This window comes from Actinia tenebrosa, unplaced genomic scaffold (assembly GCF_029948245.1).
Source record: "Actinia tenebrosa isolate PJP-AT-01 unplaced genomic scaffold, QUT_ActTen_1.0 PGA_scaffold14__42_contigs__length_11649687, whole genome shotgun sequence".
NCBI classification, from domain to species: domain Eukaryota; kingdom Metazoa; phylum Cnidaria; class Anthozoa; order Actiniaria; family Actiniidae; genus Actinia; species Actinia tenebrosa.
Window position 1 is genome coordinate 10745109 of NW_028292574.1, and position 21840 is coordinate 10766948.

Here is a 21840-nt window from a genome sequence, read left to right on the forward strand (position 1 = left end):
TCAGAAATACTACTACTTCAGGTATTTTTATGTTATTAATTCAAAATTGCGAGAAAAAGTTTTTATTTTGGTAGGGATAACTTTCAGCTCACCCACCCAGGTACTAACGTCGCTCAACTGGAATTTTCTCAGTGTCATTGAAGTCGAAGGTTTTTCTACCGGGCCACGGTTCCAGATTAATCAACATAACAATAGCCGTGAAAACAATAAACCAGATAGACTAGACTTTTTAACATTACAATTTCATCCGATTCCGTGTTTGGCAGAGATGGAAGGGATTAGCCGATATGGTCTGGGGGCCGGCTGGTCTCTCCCCTGATGCTTCGGCTAGAACATTTTCTTGCGTAATTCGTACACCCAAGGGCAGAAGGATTTAATCGCCGTCAGGTCCGAAGTCCATACGACGCCTCAGCTCTGCGGATGTCTCGGTGGTATGGCAGTGTGGAATCAACTTTTTTCTTCAATTTTTTGATTTTTTCTTAAAAAGAAGACATTTTATTTATCAGGTTTGCCTAGTAGTTAAACCTGGGCATAGTATACTAGGCTTTGAATTTGATGACTGCCGGTCAAGGAATTCATCACGCGCGTAGTTCAGTTGGTTAATGCGCGGCCCGGCCTTCAGAACTAGAGGGACTCGGTTCGATCTTTCACGTCTGTTTCGCCTTCTCTCTAAATCCCTGTAGCTTCAGCTTTGAATACTCTTAAAACAGAGCACTGATGGAGAAAGGGAGTAAAGTGTGCACCGAAGACCGGCTACTAGAGTTGAAGGAACACTGACGTTAGAGCCGTTCTTTTCCATTTAGAGTTTATCATAGTCACTATACACCGTTCTCTTAATGGCTGACATGTGTACGAATTACGAGGTCACCCAAAAACTGCAGAATGATTCTAGTTCTGCGCGAAAAGACGCCCAAATAAACCTCTTTGCAATGGGTAACGATGCAAAATTAGGCGTTCAAAATGTATGGCAGAGGGGGGTGGGGCAGGTGAAAATTTGAAATGTCCAGAATAATTCTTAACACCCCCTTAAAATCATGCAAAAAAAAATACAATCCACCCTAAGCAAGGCTTGTAGCTTCTTCCAAAAATTGTACATCCCCCCATTTTTCTGATAAAAATTTGCCCATCCTCCCCCTTTTCCTACTAAAATTCTCCCGATCCCCCCTTAATTTCACCTGACCCCCCTTTGCCATACATTATGAACGCAGCCTTAAACAACTCGAGTCGACCGGCTCAAGCCTACGCGACTGGACCGAAAGGAATATGGGTAAAAATCACTGACGCGATTAAATATTCGTTCTGAATAAATTGTTCCCGCTAGTAATAAGATAATAATGGCGAGAAACATCCATCAAATGCATGTCTTTGGGTTTAGGGAAAGAAAAACAAAGTAGTTATGATTCAGTTCACAATCCCGAAAATACGAAGGCATTAAAAAAACGTCTCCTTTCGGCTCGCCTACGAAGGTTCGTGCTGTAAACCAGGCATAACTAGTCAGATAAAATTATGGAGTCAACTCGGCTTCAATGATTACTACCCAGAGTTCCTTTCGGTCCAGTCGCGTAGGCTTGAGTTGGTCGACGACAACATTTTTTGAATTGACTGTATACCTAACAGCAGCGCGCGCCTGGAAAAAGATAAATAATGTTGAACAAACAATTTTGTCAAGTTGAAAGACCGATGATTGGTGTACATAATCATTAAATCAGGGCGAAAAATAGAAGATACATTTCATAGAAAATGATATATTTTAAAGAACGACGTAATAGGTGTCTTTTTGTCACCACGATTATTAAGTGTGAGAGGGGTGACAAGCGGCTATACTTAGATCGCGAAAAGTACAAGATTTCAAATGTTTTCCCCCATTATTTAGATATTGGGCTTCCTGTGGCGTGCTAGTGCCAGTTTTCTATCTGTTGATGATATCATGTGATCCTCCCAAGGAAGACAAGAGAACAAGAAGAAGGAGAAGGTGGCTTTGGAATTTCGACGAATTTCGCCTCCAATAATCCTTTTCCAAGATGAGTTCCTTATTCAGGTCCGAGGAGATGACATTGGCCCAGCTTTTCCTTCAGTCTGAGGCTACATATGCTTGTGTTAGCGAGCTGGGTGAACTTGTAAGTGTGTTTTATAAGATTGAAGGATGACCTTTCTTCCTCCATCTTGGATCGTATTTTCTGTGGTTGCGATGTATTCTGATCAAATATTAGCTACTAATTATACTTTTCTTTTTCACTTTAGGGCCTCGTACAATTTAGAGACGTAAGTATCAGAAAATTGTAGATTTTGTTGAAAATTGCGTGTTTTTTTTTGGCAATTAATAATAAGAGCCTTTTCACCCAACAAGTCTAGGAACGATGACAAGAATATTTATAGGATCATTTTAATCTATTTTATTTCTTGAAATTTTGTAATTTAATATTTTCCAAGTTTAAATTCCCAATTTTAATGCTTTTTATGTATATTTTTTAACAGTTGAATCCAGATGTGAACGCTTTCCAGAGGAAATTTGTAAACGAAGTTCGAAGATGCGAGGAATTGGAAAGAAAACTCCGTATGTATTTCTCTTTATTTGCTGCTTTGCTTTCGTTTTTTTTTCTTCATTTTTATTACTGTTTCATTTGTTTTATTATCATAGTCTCTTAAGCTCATGCATATATATATATATATATATATAAATATTCTGCTCTACTTCTATCGATGTATTGAGCACTGTTTTACGGAAAATTGATTCACAGATTTCTTATATATATATATATATATATTCTCATATACATATATATATATTCTGATATATGAAGTCCCTTACCAAGGTTAAGAGTACTAAAAACGTATTATCCAGTGAAGGAAAGATCATAAACTGGTGTAGATATTTTACCAATAATTTCACTAGAATATCTCCTTTTAACACTGTTTTCATTGCTACATCCTGAACAAGATGAAGCTTCATGACAGTTAAATGGGCATTAGCAAATCGTCAATCAAATATATCATTCCCATCTACATACTATGTACCGAATAAATTGTGCATTGTCTAATAATCTACTTGATTAACAGTTTTTACTATTACAGAGTTGTAATATTCACTGTGACACGAGTGAAAAACATCTGCACATGCTCTGAATCCTTATGCAAATTAGTCAAATCATATGTAAATTTGACTTTCAAACATGCATGATTAATTGGACTTCACAAAATGCCAAACCTTAGTGTCCATGCTTGAAACTTAAGACTAATTCTTTCATATTGTGTTATTTAATACAGTATCGTGGTCTGACAAAAGTATACTTGCGAAATTTTTTGTTTTGTATACTTTGAGAAAACAAACATTTATTTTCTCACTCGATCTCCTCAAAATTCTTAGAAAACGTGCTGAAATGCACGCATGCGCAAATGTTTTTCTCTAGTGTCATTCACTGCATGTTCAATATTATTTTAGGATTTCTGCAGAAGGAGATAGAGAAGGCAGATATTGTGATGGTGGACAGTGGAGAGAACCCAGAAGCACCACACCCCAGGGAAATGATTGATCTTGAGGTGAATACACTACAAGATAAAAGATTGTTATCCATATTTACATGTGATTTTGCTTCTAAAAACTTGAAACTATGGCCAGCCAGCTGGGCGGTGAATTTTGTTTCAACGAATCACAGCCAATTAGCTGTTTTGGTGCTGGCCCTCATTCTCAGGCTACTGTAACCTAAATTTTGCATGTTTTTCTGTTTTCTTTTGACTTAAAAAATTTGACATATGAGCCTACAAGAAGCAGGCGTATGGAAAGGAAGAATGAATTATTAATTACTTTACTGCCATGTTTGCTTTGTTCTTTCAAGATCCATAAATGCTTAGGGCAGATCATTTTGTCCACCCATGCTTTGTTCACTGCTTAGCTGGAGATGTACATCTTAAATCAATGTTTCCCATTATAGTTAAGGAAACCAAGAAGACACTACTTTTGAGCCATGTCTTGTGTGAACAGAAAGAACATTATGGGGGAATCAGGGGAGGTGTAAGGGTAGTACACTTGCCTTTCAACTCTAAAGTAGTGTCTTGCATTTGATTCCTAGACTCAGCATCACATTTCTATTGAGTTTATTTGAGCATCTTTCACTTGATTCAACATTTCCCCCCAGAAATAGAGGGATATTCTTTTCTAATATCCATATCATGTTGCTACTGTTTATAAACATTCAGTTCACCTATAGCATTGGTGGCATGCATCACTTCTCATGAGAATAAAAAAAAAAATATTGTGGCTTCCATGTTGGTTGACATGACAAATGACACCAAAATGACGTCAAAAAATTGATGTCAATTTGTTAATTTTACGATATACAACCAAAATGACGTCACATGCACCTCAAGAATTACAAGGGAAGACCATAAAATTATATGCTAATAGACTTCATTTAACATCAGTAGAAATTGTTCTTTGTGTGTGTTTATAGGCTCAACTTGAGCAGCTTGAAAATGAAATGAAGGACAGTAATGCCAACTATGAAGCTCTGATGAGAAGCTTTCTTGAACTTACTGAACTCAAACATATTCTGAAGAAAACCCAGACTTTCTTTGAGGAGGTAATACTTTATATTTTTGTTGTGCATTGCTTGTACATACAATACACTGATGGTGTACAGGATGTTGAATCAAGATACTGTTAGTATCGAATGGAATTTATATATTTTAATTTTATTTTAATACCACACACTTATTTCTACTGGTAATTTTGTTTGGGATGAGTTCATAAAATTTTCAACGGTGTTAAAAACTAACATTCATGCGCTTTTTAAAAAACAAAAAAAAATCATAAAAATTCTTAAAAAATAATCATTTGATTTTTTTTAAATGCACTTGTTTTTTTGCCAAGTTCATTCCATGATTCCTGAGTGGCCAAGGACCTTTTTATCCAAGAGCCATTTAGAAATCTGAGAAAAGAATGGCTCTGGCTAGTTTCACAGAAATTCAGCCATATTCCTGGGTCTCAAATATCCAAAATGGTTACTTGATTAAAATAATATTAGCTTAAAGCACTGTTCAGATTTGCTTTCCTTATCACTTGATGCTTTATTTGAATGTAACATGATGTAATAGAATTATATACAGAGAGGAAGTTCATTTAAAGAACTCTTGAATGTATAGTGATTACAAAATAAATTCTTAATTGAAATAATCTTGTATTATAAATCCAGGTTTTACTGTTAAATGAGTGTTTAACAAATTGAATACTTGTCGTGGGTGATACTTCTTGAAATTGTATGATTATGTAAATATTATTTTGTTACAGTGCAATGCGTAAGAGTAATAACTACAACCTTTCTATACACAGCTTTACTATACTGTAGAAGTACTGTATATGAATATACATTTAAAGATTAAAGTGTTGCAAAAAGTTTCATGAAACAAGGTATATTATGGTACAGTAGTTGTCAATGAACTTGCTGTATGTAGAATTTAACATGAACGTGACTAAACGTCTCAAATGAACAACCAAAATAATATCGTAAGTAGTCTAAAGCTCTATGAAACATCAATTGATGTCAATGCTTTAATAATATCTTGTATAAGCATTTCATACAGTAATTCTGCTAAAATCTTAAACATGTGAAAAAGTAACATAAGTAAGATGACATACATGCATTCGTAAACACTGTTTTGTTAGGCTGAACACCATGTACATCAACAACAGATTCATGACCCCAACAAAGCTGATGATACAGCATTCCTTCTTGGTGAAGAAGCCCGTGCTGCCCCTGCTACTCAACTGGGGTGAGTACAAAATTGGGACTTACAGTATATCACTATGAATAACCACTAGGGTATTAGGGTATCCCAATTTGAAATGACCAATTATGCGGAAAACGACAAATAATGTGAAAAACAATAAATGCGATCCATATTCAAGAGAATTCATGGCTAAAGGATTGGGATTGGAATACAGTTAATTCATAACTGAAGGATAGGTTCCACAAAACTTCAATTTTCTATAAGACATTTACATGCTTCTTTGATTCGTTGAAGGTCAAATAATTCTCTTGACTGATACCTGTATATTTTTTTAGGTTTGTCACTGGTGTGATAGCTAGGGAAAGAATTCCTTCCTTTGAACGTCTGTTATGGCGTGCGTGCCGAGGGAATGTATTTTTCAAGCAGACGGAGATAGAGGACTACCTTGAGGACCCAAGCACTGGTGATCAAGTCAACAAGAGTGTGTTTATTATCTTCTTTCAAGGAGAGCAACTCAAGTCTAGAGTCAGAAAGATCTGTGAAGGGTAATCATGACAAACAAGTAGTATATGTAATAGGACTCCATGCTCTCCAATTAAGAAATAATTGGACGAGAAAAATTCCAAGGATTGACAAAATTGGATGAGGCTGTAGGCCAAGTCCAATTTGGCAGTCAGAGGAATTTTTCGAGTCTAATTATTTCTTGATTGGGGAGCATGAATTCCTATTAACTATTAATTATATAGCTGCCTAATTAATCCCATATCAACAAGACCTTTCCAATTAAGAAAATAATTGGACAGTTACCTATATGGGATTAATGAGAAGCTGTATGATTATTTGAATTATTGAGTTATACACGCCATCAATCCTGGTTATATGCAAAGGGGTTGTATCGTAAGGTGTTTTTGTTTTTATATTGGGGGGGGGGGGGGGGGGGGGGAGGGGGGAGGGGAGGATGGGGCTTATAACTGGGGACAAAAAGAGTTTGAGATGAAGAGGAAATGGTGGAGCTTTCTCTTTTTATTATTTTCCCTAATCAATCTTTTATGCATCATCATTGAAGCTTAAAACTTGCTTATAACTTGGGGGGGATTTTGGTGGTAGCAGACTTGTAGATTTTATGGTTTGTAAAATATCGCAAGATTAAATAGACAAACATGGCTAAATCAAATTGGTGCAAAATAATATTTAACATTTTTCGATGTCTTTTTAGATTTAGAGCTAATCTGTATCCCTGCCCAGAGACTGCCGCTGAAAGACGAGAAGTAGCTATTGGAGTTGAGACTAGGATTGAAGATCTTCAAAATGTAATCAGTTTATTGTATTTTATCAATTTTACTAAATCAGTTTTAAAGTGCAAATGAACCCTTTGACAATCTATTCAGTACTGGTTCTACATAAAGTAAATAGTTGATTGGTAAAATATTTCTTGATTTGAATGATGCGTCTTTAAGTTATGAAGGTTTATACTTCCAATATGTTAATGATGATGACGTCAGGTAAGGTATTTGAGTGTTTTTGTTGAAACTAGTACTACTTATGCTGGCCATTTTGAAAAAAAAAATTTTTGAATAGCTTTCATGTAAACCATGAGTAAAATAATGATGCTTTTTAAATACTGTATCTATGAACCAGTTCGATTTTGTATATTTAATTAAGCCTTAATAGACGTCACACTCATTAGCATATTGGAAGTATAAACCTTCATAACTTAGAAACACATCACTCAAATCAAGAAATATTTTACTATTAAACTATTTACTTCATGTAGAATCAGTACTGAAAGTATTTTCGAAGGGTTCATGTGCACTTTAATAGTAAATGGTCAGAACGTCTATTTTCACAAAAATTTAATCCGAGACAAACAAAATACTATTGACAATATGAATCCTGACATGTTTTTGTCAGTTGGAATGTCATTTGCAAATTTAGGAAGCTTCCTCAACCTTAAAGTTTTTAATACAGAACTTTCAAACTTTTGGACTAATTAGTCCATCCTCAGGGGGTACCCCTCAGGGAATAATGAGATGGCAGTCAAAGGATCCTGATTGCAAATTTGAGATATCATTTCAACTCCAAACTGCAAACTGAATTTTCAGCTGAATGATCAGCTGGTACCTTTTGTAATTTACTGTATACATACATACATACATACATACATAGTTTATTCAAATCGCAAATAAATTATTGACAAATAGTAAAATACAAGTAAGAGCAGAGGCTAGCAAAAAGCGATACAAATAAGACAACAAAGCACAATAATAGGCGACTTGAAAGGAAGTTATGAGGTTATCCCTATGTGAAAACTCCCAAGAAAAACAACAAAACATGACAAAAATGCATTATAAAGAAAGACCCTAAGCAGCGTAATTAGCGAAAAATGCTCTATAAATGAAGTATAAGTATATGAATATGTACTAAATAAAGGAGAGACAAGCTCTCCGCCACCCTGAGCCCCACCCCCGCACGCGCACCCACCAGACAGATTATGAAGTCTGTCCGCCTGATGAGCGCACGCGCGAGAAACCCAGAGCAACAGAGAACCCGTCTCCTCCTTAATCTAGACTCTACTAAAAAATATACTAATCGATGTGTACTGCAATATGTAAACATTAAACACCTAAGTGAGACTTCAATTTCTGCTTAAATGATCTAAACCCATCGGTTTCAACAATGTCTTTAGGTAGATCGTTCCACATATTAACAACTCTGACGAAAAAGGAGTATTTGTAGCAGTTAACTCTGGCTGCTTTAACATAAAGTTTGTAGGAATGATTAGCTCTGGTAGACGTCACTTTCGTAAATTCAAAAAAGTCATGGAAATTTAGAATACCTAAACCGAAAACTATTTTGTAACATTCAACTAGAGTTAGGTAGTCCCTGCGGGTCGAGAGAGTAGGCCACTTCAATATTTTACATCTTTCTTCATATGTCATTTCCCCTCTAGTTTGTCGAAGTGCTAGTCTGGAAGCTCTTCTTTGTACTTTTTCCAATGCAGTTATGTCCTTTACCAGGTGTGGACACCAAACGGGTGACGCATATTCAAGGATTGGTCTTACAAGCGCGATATATAGCATCGAAAAGACTGTGGTATTGGCGGTGCCAACAGTTCGTAAAATAGTCCCTAGGACGTTGTTAGCTTTATTTACGGTGATGCCAATGTGTTCACTCCAGGATAGATTATTGGAGATAGTAACACCAAGATCTTTGAAACTATTAACGTCCTTTAAAGTCTCCCCTAAGATGTACTTCGGTTTGGACTTGTCGCGCAAATGGGTTATACGCATAGATTCACATTTATCATTATTAAAGCGTAACTGCCATGTGCATGCCCATTCTCTAAGATGGTCTAGATCGTGTTGAAGAGCTAGTGTGTCTAGAACAGGGTCAATAAGCTGCCTGTAAATCTTGGTGTCGTCCGCGTACAGTTTCACATTAGAGGAAATGCGATCTGTGATATCGTTAATGTATAGCAAGAAGAGGATGGGACCTACGATTGTACCCTGAGGTGTTCCAGATACCACTGGAAGCCAGTTTGAACAAGTTCCTCTTATAACCACACGTTGGTGTCGATTAGTGAGAAAATTTCTGAACCATAGAAGTAAGCTCCCGCATATTCCGTACATGTTTAGTTTTAAGAGCAAGCGCTCGTGTGGCACGCTGTCAAAGGCTTTCGCCAGGTCGAGGAAGATTACGTCTGTAGGGATAGAAGAATTTCTTGACTTCGCCCAATCATTAACAGTAGATAGCAGTTGAGTTACAGTAGATCTTCCTTGAAGGTAACCAAACTGGTTGTCGTTTAATACGTTTAATTCACGCCAGAATTCAATAACTTTGTTTTTGATAATTTTTTCACCAATTTTACATACAATAGATGTGAGTGAGATTGGGCGGTAATTTTCCCTAAGGTGTTTAGAACCTTTCTTGTGGATTGGCGTAACGTCCGCTATTTTCCAGTCGTTAGGTAGAGTACCAGATGTAAATGATTTGTTTAACAGTACTGTTATGGAAGGTGCCAGCATCAATGCGAACTCTTTCAGTATACGCGATGGATACAGTTACCTATTTCAAAAAAATGTTGTTGGTCTGAGATCTGAGATGAGCGATCTGAAACTGAATCTACAAAGCTTTTCGCTGTTGTATCACAGCGTGGGACAATCACAACAGAGCTAGGCTCCAAACTAAGTGAAAGCCCTTAGATCGAATTAGAATTTAGAAGTTGATTTTTGAGGACTAGGAAAACTGGAGAAAAACCTCGAAGCACAGGAGAGAACCAACAAACAACTCTACTCACATATGACAACAAGATCGGCAGGACTTAAACTTGGGCCGCATTGGTGAGAGGCACACGCCACTGGTGCTTAGAATTGTTGTGTTTATATTTTTTTCTGGCTAAAATAAAAAATTAATCACATTTCCAACTCAAAAGTCATGTCTCATAGTCCAATTTAAAATAAAAATACATGTTTGGCTGTTGTAAACATATTACTTTGAAGCATATTACTCATTCTCAGATGATTTCAGATTTCCAACTGACAACGTTTTTTGAAATAGGTGTACATGTATATGAATGGAGAATTTCCCATGATAATTATGTGTTTGAATGGTTAAGTGTTTTGTTATTGTTTTTCCAGGTGTTGAGTCAAACTAAAGACCATAGACACAGGCTACTGGTCACAGTATCAAACAATGTCAATCAGTGGTTTATCAAGGTATGTTAAGAGTGCATGGGATTAACCTGGATAAACATTTATCTGGGCATATCTATTCAAATCCTAAGAGCCATTTTTTGGAGTAACCTTTTGAAGTTAAATAAGATTTTACCATTGTTTTGAATTTTCTCTCTTTCTGATTGGTCTAGAGCCATGGAAAATTGGAGTACATACTGTAAATTACATCAGCAAATCATGCACACGCTTGAAACCCTGTTTTTTGTTCAAAGTTTACCCTTGTTTTTGTAGTAAAATTTTTTATTTTTTTGTGGTAAAAATCCAATTTCCTCCAGTTTTCCATGGTATATCCTCTCATTTACCACTTTTTTCGTCATCTATAGCCATCAAAATGTTGTGAGTCCAGTATGCAGTCACCTTAAGAGGCACATAGATGTTGCATGGGATTAGTTCATATGCTTTTTTAAAAATATCTTATGAGCATTACTTAAAAGTAATGCTCACAAGTTAATTGATGTTGCTTCTGTGTCTATCTAATTTACTTACTTTTAGGTTATGATTTTTATTGGATTTAAATGTTTTATGTTTTTAAGATTTTTTGGATTTATTTTATGTCTAATTTGAGTACTGTTTCCACATTGATTGTTCATGAGTTTTAGTGAGATATAGTGTAACTAGATAATATGAATTAATGTTTTTTATATTCTAGGTGAAGAAGATCAAGGCCATTTATCATACCATGAACATGTTTAATCTGGATGTGACCCAGAAATGTTTGATTGCTGAGTGTTGGTGTCCAGTTGCTGATTTGGACCAAATCCAGGCTGCTCTCCGCAGAGGAACTGTGAGTATTTCTAGTATTTTGTAGAGCTTTTTGGATATTCATTTCATGACATACCATGGTGGTAAATTTGCTAAGTTTGTCATTGAGACCAAATGTCAATAGGGAATTGGTGGCCAAAATTATTTGCCACAGTATAAGGAATGGTGGCTCTGGTAACCCAGGGCAGTAACTGGATATATACCCCTTCCCACCCTCCCCCCACCTTTTCAGGGAGTTTTGTTTCTGCGCAGAAGTTAAACATTAATTTATGGTTTTTGAAGTAATTATCAAACATGAGAAGAAGTGCGTCATCCAAAAAAGAGGAGCACATAGCCAGTTCTTTATAACCAACTTTTATGGTTGGATAAAGGGTGAAACACATTTTCATGCATTTGATATGGGTTTGCCAACTATTTAAATTTGTGAAAATCACTGGAAAAGTTGACCAAATTTTATGCTGCATCATTAGTCATAAAAATAATGTAAGAAGCTCAAAATTAAAGAGTTACGAAAATTTCATGTAATAATTAATAGGCACTTAAGAATATATACATTTACATACATGTAATTAGAGTAGTATATACCAACCACCTTCATAACAGTGATTTATGTCATTATGTCATGTCATCAATATACACTCAATTGAAGAACCTTTGTCAGGTTCAGGAACATAAAAGCTGAGTCCGAAATGGCACATGGGAAATGACATAATTATATTATAATTTATTCATTTGCGCCATCCATGCAGTCCGACGGTTTAGAATGTCAAACGCGTATTAAAAGCAGTGGTTGATGCCACGGCTCGCCGGTCACAGTATGCGTCTAATTAACGTACTTCCCATGTGCCATTTTGGTCTCAGCTTCTATGTTCTATGTTTCTGAACCAGACAACGATTGACAAATGAGTGTATACATGTACATAAGTATATATAAACCACCTTCATAACATTGATTTATGTCATTTTGTTCTCACCTATGATTATAAATGTGTTATTGAATAAACAGGAAAGAAGTGGTGCAAGTGTTCCATCAATCTTGAACAGAATGAACACCCAACAGGACCCACCCACATTCAACAGAACTGATAAGTTTACCCAGGGGTTTCAAGTTATAGTTGATTCATATGGTGTTGCCAACTATCAGGAGGTCAACCCTGGTGAGTTTTAGGTTATTGTAACGCTCAGGCAGTTTGCTGTATTGTTTCCCGCTTGTACAAAAACACTTCTATAGGCCTTTTGCTGGACATACATGTAATCATGAGGATGTTACCAGGGCTGGATCCAGGGAGTGTCCTGCCGTGCTCCAGATACCCTCCTTAGAGAATGCCGTAATTACTCATGCTTTTTGGAAGCGATGCATGATACATTGTATCGCATATATTTCTTCATTTGGGACACAATTCCTGGATCCACACCTGGTTATTAGTACATACGTCTAATCATGTGACTTTTACTGGATGACAAAAGAATTTCCTCACAGAATGCTTCAATTTCAAGATATGAAGCAATTTTTAATTTCAAGATATGAAGCAAAAAAGTTTGTTTGCCATCCAGCAGAGCCTTCCCCAAGGGACCTTTGGTTGAATAGATTTGTTATTGATATCATATTTCAGCATGTGACTGCTTGTTGCAAATATTAATAACAAGGTTTTCTTTTGCAGCTCTATTCACTGTCATCACTTTTCCTTTTCTGTTTGCTGTGATGTTTGGTGACTGTGGTCATGGCCTTATCATGGCTTTGTTTGCCTTGTATCTGGTGCTCAATGAGAAGAAGCTGAAGAGCTTCAAAGGAGGTGGAGAGGTGAGTTGGTATAGATTGAACCAGGATGTAAATAGCACACACTTTCTCATCACTTCTCTCTTGACTCTTTGGGAATCAAGGGTGGTGTATCAGCTATGCACTTGCCACTTCAGAGATTAAAAAAACGCAAGTTAGTTGCTTGTCATGATGACTGGAGCCCAATAAGTATTAGCTTGGTCATACCTCGTTTCTGAATCATGGTCATAATGACCGGCAAAGCAAATATTTGACTGGACAAGTTCCAATTCTGGCTGGACATTGCCCTATCACCAGCCCTTATTTTAAACCCTGTACTTAATTGTCTTTGATTCGTGGACTTGGCATCACGTTTGAATAGAGTTTGTTAGGTCTCCTAAAGATGTTGGTTTTTGGAAACTAAAAAAACCCCCAAACAACACCAACCTAACAAACTCTCATCACATGGAACCCTCACATTGCAATGCTGAGTCCAGTAATCAAACCTGATACCCCAGAAGTGAAAGGTGAGTTCACTGCTGTCACCCTCACCACCCTGGATTTCAATAAGCTATATTCAACTTAATCATCAAAGGTTCTAAAATTGATTGATTTCTTTTTCAAGATGTTTGAAACAATGTTCCATGGTCGCTACATCATCTTGTTGATGGGAGTTTTTGCCGTCTACGCTGGTCTGATCTACAATGACTGTTTTTCTCGATCTTTTAATATCTTTGGCACTGGGTGGTACTTTCCAAACAGAACTGCATACAGGTAAGCAAGACCAAGTATTAACTGGGGGGAGGAGGTTGGGGTAAGGGGCATTCATTCAGGAGCCACCATCAAATGTGTTTTATAACCAGATTCTATTGAACCTCATTCCCCCCTACCCCCCCCCCCCCCCCCTTGATTGGCTGTTAGTCTATCCAAATATTTTGCCTGGTTTCCTTCTGCTCATTTATGACTCTAGATAGTAAGAAGGCATGAAGGACCAAGTGCTTTGCCTTGAAAAAAAAACCAGAGTAGTTACACATATATACTTAGATAATACGGAATCAGATCAAATCAGAATCAGATCAGGGGGGACAGCTGCATAAAGCCTTTTTAAGATAAGAGCATCAGTTAGTATTGTTTTAGTGCAATGGTCTTTGTTTTGGAACTATATATGCTTATGAATTCTCTTGTCTTAAGAGAGCTTTGTGCAAAAAGGCCCAGGACTTTAACTCTTTACAATAATGGGAAGCAAAGATTATGACAGTGTGCTGCTAATATACTTATATCTGTTATATCTTACGAGATAGTCACTCTTCCTAAGGGGCTCTTTTCTGTGAGGTTTGCTCCATGTGCAATATCTTTACATTCCCTGTTTACAACACTCAACTTGTGTGTTGATTTTCACAGCAAGAAGAAAATCGAAGGAGACATTGCAAGCAAACTAAACTGAAATAATTATGCTGTGGTCTGGAATACCGACAATAAATCAATGTGGTCTAAATATTTTAAACCCGCATTACCCCAGGCATAAACTGCACAATTTCTGAGAGAGAGAGCACTGTACCAGTCCATGCCACTTCTCAATTGTTTTTCATCGTGAAATTCCTTTTCACAATGTAATTTTGAATCTTTTGCTTTTCAGTGATGCAGCATTGCACTCTTATGATGGAGATTCAGACAAAACAGTTAATCTTGATCCCAAGGACACTTATGGTGGCGTACCATATTACTTTGGTATAGATCCGGTAAGGTTTACCACTGGTAATATAATGTAATTATTAACTGATTAAGTTTATTAATGAAAAATATCTTTATTTAAGCGTCTAGTTGTTCTAGTGCTTTCACACTAATTGGAGACACTTTTTCACTTGCATAAACTATGTATGGCTACACTTAATGTTCTATGCACACAACACTCAACTCACAACTGATTTTTATGGAGGGAGGAAACTGGAGAAATTAGTGCAAGTTTCTAGGTCTGCCGAGGTCTACTGAACTTACCAATTTGTGCAAATTTCTGCAATTTCTTACTACTTTTTTCCAGATATTATAGTATGCACTCTAACTTAACTTAAAACTATTTTGGCTGATAGAAATGTCAAACTTAGTTACTGGAGTACTGTACATATATATATATTATTTTTCCTAAGCAATAAGAATACTTGTCATATGTAATATGCTTTCTGTTTTCTTCAGATTTGGCAAGTTGCAAAGAACAAGCTGAATTTCACCAACTCTTTCAAGATGAAGCTCTCAATCATTCTTGGAGTGATTCATATGATGTTTGGTGTTTGTCTTAGTTTCTTTAATCACAAGTATGTATTGTGTCAAAAAAGATGCTCATTACAATGTATAGTTCCAGAAAGTATCTATCTCACCCCCCCCCCAGAGGAATTTGGAATTTCTGGAGGGGAGGGGGGAGGGGGGTCAGAAAAAGAACAAAATTACAGAATTTCTTGGGCCAGGGGAGTCTTTGAAAATATTTCTCTGTGTCCTGACACGAGTGAAAAATGTCTGCGCATGCTCTGAATCTGTAGCCAAATTAGTCAAAACATGAGTAAATTTGACTTTCAAACATGCCTGATAAATTGAACTTCACAAATGCCAACAATTAGAGTCCATGCTTAAAACTTAAGGCTAATTCTTTTATTGTGTTTCTTAAGACAGTATCTTTATCTGACAAAAGTACAGTTGTATACTCTCGAACTTTTTTGTATACTTTGAAAAAATAAACATTTATTTTCTCACTAAAACTCTTCAAAATTCTTAGAGAACGTGCTGAAGTGCACACATGCGCAAACATTTTCCCTGGTGTCCCATTACCTATATTCCTACATTTCATACAATGTATAGAATCTAGATATTAGAGTGTGGAATTTAGAACTTTAAGATTTTGTAGTAAAATAACTTGGTTGCTTTGTTGCTTTCCTCAACAGGCATTTCAAGAAGCCTATCAATATAGTGTGTGAATTCATACCTCAGGTACAAATCAGTATTCCATGAATTAGTACATGTATTTCATTTCTTGGTTATAGTGAACAATACAACCCCCAAATCAGTGTTGGTACAAGTAAGTACCACTATATATCACTTACATCAGCCCAGAGTTGACTTGAAAATATAGGTCAGAAAAGTAGTTGCAAGATTTATAGGTTCATTCACTGTTTTCATAATGGCTAACCAGTTCACGGTATCCTAGTCATCTTTCAAGGTGAACTAATGACTGGGTAACCCCATTTTTATCCGCTTGTCAGCCAATGAGAGAGTGGTGTATATGAAAGATATTAAGAGAGGATGTCAGCAAAAATCGACCATACGCCGGCAACAGCCGAAAAATCGAATTCGCTCATATTTTGGTATTAGGAATACCTTGATGCGATATAAACCGTGGTATACTTCATTTGCCAAAATATCGCTTTATTTCCGAGAAAAACGAGAAAAACAAATTCGTGCATAATTGACTCTCTGAGAGAGTCAAAATATACTCCAACTTTGGGGGCCTCGCGCGCCTTTGCAAAAATATCTACAGACTCAATCTTGGGAAATTATTTGGGATAGTGTTTTAACATTAAAAAGATGGAATTTCACGGTGTTCGAATAAATTCATAGTGGCGAAAAATATTTATTCACCAGGGTACTTTGACTTCGCGTCAAAAATGAGGAATTTTCAAAAAATGATTTATCCGTGTGCTAAATAAAATAAAACGTTGATATTAAGAAATTGAAAAGCTAAAATAATGTTCTAATCGTGGGTGAAGTCATTTTTGGGGGTTTTTGTTCTGCGATGAGAAATAAAATCTAAAAGTTACAGAAATTTTGAAGAGCTCAGACGGTCGGCCAAATCAAAGCGATTGACAAATTTGCATAACTTTTTGGATTTTTAAATCTTAATTTGGCTAAGTATCATAAAAACATCATCAGCATACAAGTTCAATGTAATATAATGACAAATACCGCAAGAATTTCGTTTTTACATTTGATTTTACCTAGAATTTAACAACAATTTATGCCCGGGAACTTCTGTTTACAATCATTTAGTGACTGAGCGGCAGGGCTGAAATGTGTAACGCGACAGATTTAGTTTTTGCAATTTAAAAATAAAGTCTTTTTCTTTTCAATTTCAGAGAAATAAAAGTATTTATTTGTTTGTTTGTCTCTTTGATTTTTCAAGAGAAATCGAAAATCGACTTTTTTCGAGTGAGAATCTGAATGAGAGATCGAAGGCAATCAAACCGTTTAAATCGGATTCAACCGGCTTGTGATCATAATCCTAAACGCATAGTCCCAGTCCTAGATCTGAGACAAGTTCCGAGTTGAATAATTCTTCACAACAGACTTTAACCGTTGTTTTATCAATCGGAAAAAATGACGTTTGCAGCAATTTTGTCACTATCATCTGCCTATATTTTTTCAAGCAATACTCTTATCGAGTATACTAGAAAAAACTTGATTTATCATTATTTTAGTTAAAGTCTCTACATATTGCTGTATTTGTATATATAAATACAGCAATCACAGAAATCTGATTCAACCAGGCATATCATAGTTAAGTATACGACAATTAAGTAACCATATAATTGATTCGACTTCTAAAGCGCGGACTATACCTGCTTTCGAAATAAACCGGCTACAAGGCTGGACTATAGTTTTATGTACTGCTTGCACAACTACATTGCCTGACAAGTTCATTGAGAATATCGATGTACGGCATTTTGCGATTGACTGTAATACTGGATATATCAAGTTCGAAAGCAGCACAAATATCTTTCAGCATGGCAATAGAGAATCTTGGAAGTTTTGATTGTGAAGACATTTTGCAGATGTCGTAAGTGTGATACATTATTGGGTGTTGAAGAGTAATTGCATTCATCACTTCATCCGTCAGTTCTTGCACATCTCTGTTCACAATTTCTCCAACATTTCCTCCCATTACATCTTTTTCATAAGAGTCTAGATTTTTTGCTTTTGCTAAGCGAGAAAAAAAATTTGAAATTTGCTGAGAAGATAGAAAATCCTCTTTCCGGAACATGCAAGAGCCATCAGCATTTTTGGCTTTTCTCATTGACTTAGATACAGTTCGTGGATCTGCTTTTTGCCCAGTTAATTCACCATTTTTAAAGACTTCCATGAGATAGTTTTTTTGGGTTTCAGTAAACCTTTTCCTCTTTCCTGTAGACTTCAAGGCCCAACCCATCGGAAGTACTGAATCTGCCATACTATTTTCTGATTCAAGCGTGTCTGGCTGAGGGAATGTTGGAACTTCACTCATCCCCTTTTCGAGTTTTGAGGCGTAACCTATCATTGATTTGTCATAAAATGTCTGAAGTTCAAGGGAATACTTGTGTTTTCCAATGTCCAGATGTTTTTCAAGTGAAGAATACCGCTGAAACGACTTTGTACAGCCCTCCTCTGGACAACAAAACAGCTTTTTATCAGCATCTGCCTGTAGATCCTCAGCGTCGCCTTTGCCACAATCAGCATTACCACCAGCATCGCCATCATCATTGTCATCATCATTATCATAACAATCATCAATGCTATTACCTTCATCATCATCGTCACTGGCATCATCTTTGCTCTCTAATTTTGAACTTTTTGGGCCTTTTCGGGGTTTTACAGGAACAAATAAGATTTTGTTGCTATTATCATCCGACGTTTTGTTTAGTTTGGGTATGCCGGTTGGGAGACTTAGGTCATTCCAATTGATGGATTTCCCAGGACCAATCTCATAGGCTCTCCACATTTTCATTCCCTCTTCGCTGTATTGGATATTGTTAATATAGCTAATTCCATCAAATTTGACAGATTTGAAGCCTGATGTAGATTGTGGGCCACACAAAGTCACTGTTACGCCCGGTATGCCTCCAGATGACTCAATTGCTTGTTTCATTTGTTTGGCTGTTTCGATATCATGTCCTGAGTCCAAATATCTTTTCATGTGATTTTTGATGTTCGCGGCCTTTCGATCACATGCGCCTTTCCCTCCTTGTGGATCCGAAAAGTCGATCCGAGAAAGGCAGATTCCGTGTTTCGTAGCAATGTGCTTTATAGCAAGCATAGTTGGTGCCGAATGATAGCATCCAGCGTTATCTTGTTTCATGTAGACAAACTTTACACTTGATAAAATACTCTTGAGTTGCTGGAGGACATCATCGAAAATAGCCAAGACTGTGGGACTATCCTGAGTACAGCTTTCAAAAACATGAACAAAAGTCAACATGTTTATGTCATTATCCTTTGGTTTCGTTACAGCAACTGTAAGGTGCCAGGAAATCCCGCGCTTTCCAAACCAATCTCTTTGGCTTTCGCGAAACTTTCGCGGTACGAATTTCATGGCCCAATCAGATACAAGAACCACTGATTGATCATCCATATTTTTCAATATTTCATGTTTTGCGGTATCCTGGTTGATGGTTCGAAGAAGATGAGCTTTCCACGCATCGATATTTTGAGCGGATTGATCTATGGTATACTCCATCTCTTCTCTTTCTTCTAATGAGCAGTCAACGCCTTTAATGGCTGAACGTATTTCTTCAAGAGCACTAGGGAAGATGCTGCATCTATCACATTTTAGATTATGTTCGTGATCACAACACTTTTCGAAGCAGGGGTCGTCAGGGGAACTGAGAGCGAACACTCTGCAGTGATCGGCAACCACCGAGTTTTTTGAAACATGCACCTAAAATAAAATAAAAAGATAGTCGTCAGGAGGAGGAAAATGCATTAACTTCTTGTCTTTCTTTTTTCATTTTTGTTTGTTTGTTTGTTTGTTTGTTTGTTTGTCTTGTCAGTTTTCTTGTGTTTGTTGTGGTGTTAGCTTTAATACTTGAGTTTTAAAATTCAGTTTTACCTTATAATCGCTTTTAAGGTATCGTTTCGCTTGTTTTAGCTTTTCATTAGTCATGTTCGCCCACGTTAGTCCCTTTCCATAACTATCCCCAAGTGTCTCCACCACGTCTTCTAGATCATCAAAGGACTGGGCTCCATTTGCTGAAAAATAGTCCAGCCCTTGAAGGGATTTGCGGACGGACGCAGAGCAGGCACTGAGGATCCTGAGCAATGTGCTACGGCTTACTGGGTCAAAACCTGTTTCCGAGCAGTAACTTTGGTATTGACGTATTATTTGTTCCGGTATGAGAGTTCGAACCACATTTGGAACTTTTAGCTCACAGCCTGACGACAACTTGAGTACTCTTTCTCCGAAAGGTAAATCTTGAACTATGTGAGAGCTCGTAATGAATGTCAAAAAGTGCTCTAGTTTCTCGGGTTTTATATACATGCGCGTATTCTTTACGGGCGAGAGAACAGAACCTCGACCATGAAGTAAACGATGATGCCGCGCTATTTTAAGGCGGTACATCGATATGTCGGGTATCCATCTCTTTAAATCATTGAAGCTTACTTTATCTGCCATAAGGGAGAGGATCTGTCTTCTAGTGCTCCAATGATTGGCATTATTGTAACATTCACAAAGGGCTTCCATCAATGAAAAATCAAAAGTAGTATCGCCATGTTTAAGATTGGATTTTGCTAAAGAATCAAAGATCTTGTCGGACTGCCCAGGAGCAACTTCCTCTAAGCATGAAGCAACCACTTGTTTTCCTTTTCTTTTGTAATAACGTCTCGAGCGTTCAGATGCCTCGTCCCATGGGGTTGCTAGCACAAAGCGGACAGGACTAACATCTCTTGATGCTAAATAAGCATTGAGTTTTTCTCTTGGTGACAAATCGAAAAGAAAAGAACCGTCAACAGTTACACTAGAAATGTCCTCTTCGTGATATTGACTCACTGGCGTATTCGTCCACGTAGAAGACATTGAAATATTTGTTGGACTTAAAGGTAATGGCTGTTTAAAGAACACCTCCTCTTCTTTTTCTTCTTCTTCGTTTTGCTCTTTACTCCTCTTTTCCTAAAACCGGGAAAAGAAATATAAATCTTTATATTTTTTAAGTGGGTGTATGAATAAATTGGAATAAGGGTGCATGGAATGTGATAAATTCAGGTCCACCCCCCACTCAGCTTCTTCTATTTTTTAAAAAAAGGTACAAGGCAAAGTTGAGTATATTAGGCGAGTATATTATGGTCTTCCGGAAAAAAAGTTGTTTTGTCTCCCACCTTCCCCCCCCTCTCCCCTTCCCATATTTCTAAGCTGTGGGCCTTGCTGCGTTCCTTGATGCGGGTCTGAGATAGACGGTTGGATGGAGGGATGGATGTATGGAGGATTGGCTGAAATGGATGGATAGACTGGAATGTGATGAAGGGAATGGAATAGATGGGATATAGAAGAATGGATGGAATATAAAAGGAATATAGAAGATATAGAAGAATGGATGGAATGAGATTGGATAGATGGATTGGTTGGTTGGTTGGTTGGATATACAATAGATGGAATGAGAAGGATGGATTGGATTATTTTAGCACCTTTTTAAATAAAGGCTTAGATTGGCAGACCTACCTCTATTCTCAAATGCTTTAGTTTTTCGAGTGTCTCTGTTTCCGCGTCAATGCATTCCTCATCTACAAACGAACTTCTAGATTTCTGTGTGTCAATATTACTGACCATCTCTCTTATTTTTTTCCTGCAACTCACGCAGATACCTGCCAAACAATGCACACTACGACTTAAAATACTACTTCCAGGGCCGTAACCAGAACTTTTACAGGGAGGGTGCATGAAAATCGGACCATTGATCGTTTCTTTTAAGAAAGCAGAACAAAAATAAATAATTAAAAAAATAATAATAATAAAAAGGTAACCAGAAGAAAGCAGAACCACAAAAAAAAAAAAAATAAGGAGATGGATGAGCGACCGTTAACCGCTGCTATGGTGGACCCGCGGGGGTCCCGCCCGGGGGCGCTGGGACCCAGGCG

The 21840-nt window shown here is 37.0% G+C and overlaps 2 protein-coding genes across 3 annotated transcripts; one reads left to right on the forward strand and one right to left on the reverse strand.

Moving 5' to 3' along the window:
- Positions 1-1922: 1922 nt before the first annotated feature.
- On the forward strand, positions 1923-17116 carry LOC116308517 (V-type proton ATPase 116 kDa subunit a 1). Of its 2 annotated transcripts, none has more exons than XM_089029482.1 (16): positions 1923-2117; positions 2242-2262; positions 2476-2554; positions 3440-3537; positions 4449-4577; positions 5660-5766; positions 6060-6269; positions 6941-7034; positions 10362-10439; positions 11107-11241; positions 12226-12376; positions 12881-13020; positions 13601-13749; positions 14612-14714; positions 15166-15284; positions 15906-17116. In XM_089029482.1, exons 1-16 carry the CDS (start codon positions 2022-2024, stop codon positions 15970-15972), a joined length of 1776 nt encoding a protein of 591 aa, XP_088885608.1. In that variant the 5' UTR covers positions 1923-2021; the 3' UTR covers positions 15973-17116. The 2 variants fall into 2 exon arrangements, with proteins under 2 accessions (XP_088885608.1, XP_088885609.1); XM_089029483.1 differs by having other exon boundaries at positions 5687-5766.
- A 501-nt stretch (positions 17117-17617) lies between these two features.
- Positions 17618-21706, reverse strand: LOC148911498 (uncharacterized). The gene is made up of 3 exons (XM_089029393.1): positions 21425-21706; positions 19820-20878; positions 17618-19648 (listed from the first exon to the last, which is right to left on the reverse strand). The coding sequence occupies exons 1-3, from the start codon at positions 21641-21643 to the stop codon at positions 17618-17620; spliced, it is 3309 nt and encodes a 1102-aa protein (XP_088885519.1). The 5' UTR covers positions 21644-21706.
- Between the last annotated feature and the right edge of the window lie 134 nt (positions 21707-21840).

What these genes read in the sequence shown, in the direction of transcription:
- LOC116308517 (XM_089029482.1), top strand. Translation starts at nt 2,022, where the DNA reads ATGAGTTCCTTATTCAGGTCCGAGGAGATGACATTGGCCCAGCTTTTC. An exon ending in CTATCAGGAGGTCAACCCTG is followed by an intron (nt 12,377 to 12,880) that starts GTGAGTTTTAGG and finishes TTTCTTTTGCAG; the next exon opens with CTCTATTCACTGTCATCACT. An exon ending in GCTTCAAAGGAGGTGGAGAG is followed by an intron (nt 13,021 to 13,600) that starts GTGAGTTGGTAT and finishes TTCTTTTTCAAG; the next exon opens with ATGTTTGAAACAATGTTCCA.
- LOC148911498 (XM_089029393.1), bottom strand. Translation starts at nt 21,643, where the DNA reads ATGCACCCTCCCTGTAAAAGTTCTGGTTACGGCCCTGGAAGTAGTATT. An exon ending in TAAAGCATTTGAGAATAGAG is followed by an intron (nt 20,879 to 21,424) that starts GTAGGTCTGCCA and finishes TCCCGGTTTTAG; the next exon opens with GAAAAGAGGAGTAAAGAGCA. An exon ending in ACCTTAAAAGCGATTATAAG is followed by an intron (nt 19,649 to 19,819) that starts GTAAAACTGAAT and finishes ATTTTATTTTAG; the next exon opens with GTGCATGTTTCAAAAAACTC.